The sequence below is a fragment of the Typha latifolia genome, chromosome 5 (genome assembly GCF_019914945.1).
Source record: "Typha latifolia isolate L0001 chromosome 5, TyphaL0001v2, whole genome shotgun sequence".
In the NCBI taxonomy this organism is placed as follows: domain Eukaryota; kingdom Viridiplantae; phylum Streptophyta; class Magnoliopsida; order Poales; family Typhaceae; genus Typha; species Typha latifolia.
This window is the reverse complement of record NC_133090.1, coordinates 10,790,913-10,792,468: the sequence shown is the minus strand read 5'-3', so window position 1 is coordinate 10,792,468 and position 1,556 is coordinate 10,790,913. Positions and strand designations below refer to the sequence as shown.

Here is a 1,556-nt window from a genome sequence, read left to right as displayed (position 1 = left end):
ACTCTTTGGTCCTTGAAAAGGTAATATAGGAGTAGTAGCAACTCAAGGAAAGGATGGAAACCCGTGAAAGTTTGTAATGAGATATACTTAGGATAATTAGATTAAGAAGTGGAATTTGGAGACTTTGTTGATGAGCATAAATCCAAATCCGTTTTCATTTTGGTTGACGAGGCTATCCACTAAGTTGAAGGATTGGCGCAGCTTGAATTCAGCGAACTCCATTAACGAACATGCATGGGGTCCATAAACTCATATCCCATATTTGGGATTTTATATAGCTGATCAAGTTATCCATTGACCAAACCTCTTGTTTCGACTCCTCTATTCATGCACTCCCATGCAACACCAACCTCTGTCCACCACGTCTTCTCATTTTATCATAATCCTGGTTCCTAAGCATAGACTAACCCTCGTATATATATACACATGAACTCCTACCTAGATGATCAGAAAGAAGCGGAAATACTCCAAAAATCTACAGTAATAAAAATGGCATATCGACAGACTCTCCTCCTCTTCCTTTGTCTTTCCGTGCCTACCCAGTCCTTTGCCCACTGGCCTCGGCCCGCAGGACCCGCCGCCGGCTTGCTGCATGTGCAAGGGGCATGCAACAAAACGTCCTACGTCTACCAATGCGTTCAATCCCTCGCGGCGAATCCCGAGAGCCAAGGTGCTGACCGACAAGGCCTCATCGCCATCTCCATCCGAACTGCTGCCGAGGTTGCTGCCGGCATCGCCACCTACATTGCCAAATCCCTGAACGCTACCGTCAACGACAAGGCACTCTGGCAGTGCCTCAACATATGCTCCGGCAGCTTCGAGGACGCCATCCAACGGCTAGACATCTCGATGGCAGCAATGGACATGAAGGCCATCATTGACATCATAAGGTCGATGAATGCGGCCATGGGGGATATCGAGACGTGCGACAGAGGCTGCAAGGAAGTGAAAGGGAAGATGAAGGAGGAGCTAATCGAGAACATTGAGAACTTTAGGAAGCAATGCGTTATTACATTGGATCTTGCCGCTCCTTTCGGTTGATTTTTTGTGGAAAAATATTGTAATAAACCGCGGGGATCTGCAACCATTAACCAAAAAGAAAAAAACAAAAAATTCTCGCATCAATGCTTTTCTTAAGTATAACATGTTAGAAATTTTATGTATTTGAATGAACTTTTATTAATTTTGAGTTAAGTTTTAAGTGAGGCCTACACATTATTAATAATAACTCAATAGGAAAATTAATTTAACTTAAAAAGTATTTTATTGTCATATATTTACTTAGTCAAATCCATGAAGAGAAGTGAATGGAAAATGGCTCTAAAGTAGATATTATGGTAATAAAAAATAAAGAGAAGTAGTTTAGTACTATATTGAATATTAATATGATATATAAGTGATAAACTTCTTATGGGCTTTGGGCCACAAAAGGAATACATATTTTGTGAGTAAATATTACTATGCAACTTAATTCATACATGCGCACTGCCCGACTGGGTTCAGTTATACCCGGGGGTCAAGTCCAATTTTAGTCCCTTTGATTAGAACTTACATCT

The 1,556-nt window shown here is 41.2% G+C and overlaps 1 protein-coding gene across 1 annotated transcript; it reads left to right on the top strand.

Annotated features, from left to right (window-relative positions):
* Positions 1–374: 374 nt before the first annotated feature.
* LOC140789491 (putative invertase inhibitor) lies at positions 375–1,201 on the top strand. Its single transcript, XM_073139205.1, has one exon. The coding sequence runs from the start codon at positions 427–429 to the stop codon at positions 1,039–1,041; it is 615 nt and encodes a 204-aa protein (XP_072995306.1). The 5' UTR covers positions 375–426; the 3' UTR covers positions 1,042–1,201.
* The last annotated feature ends 355 nt before the right edge of the window (positions 1,202–1,556 follow it).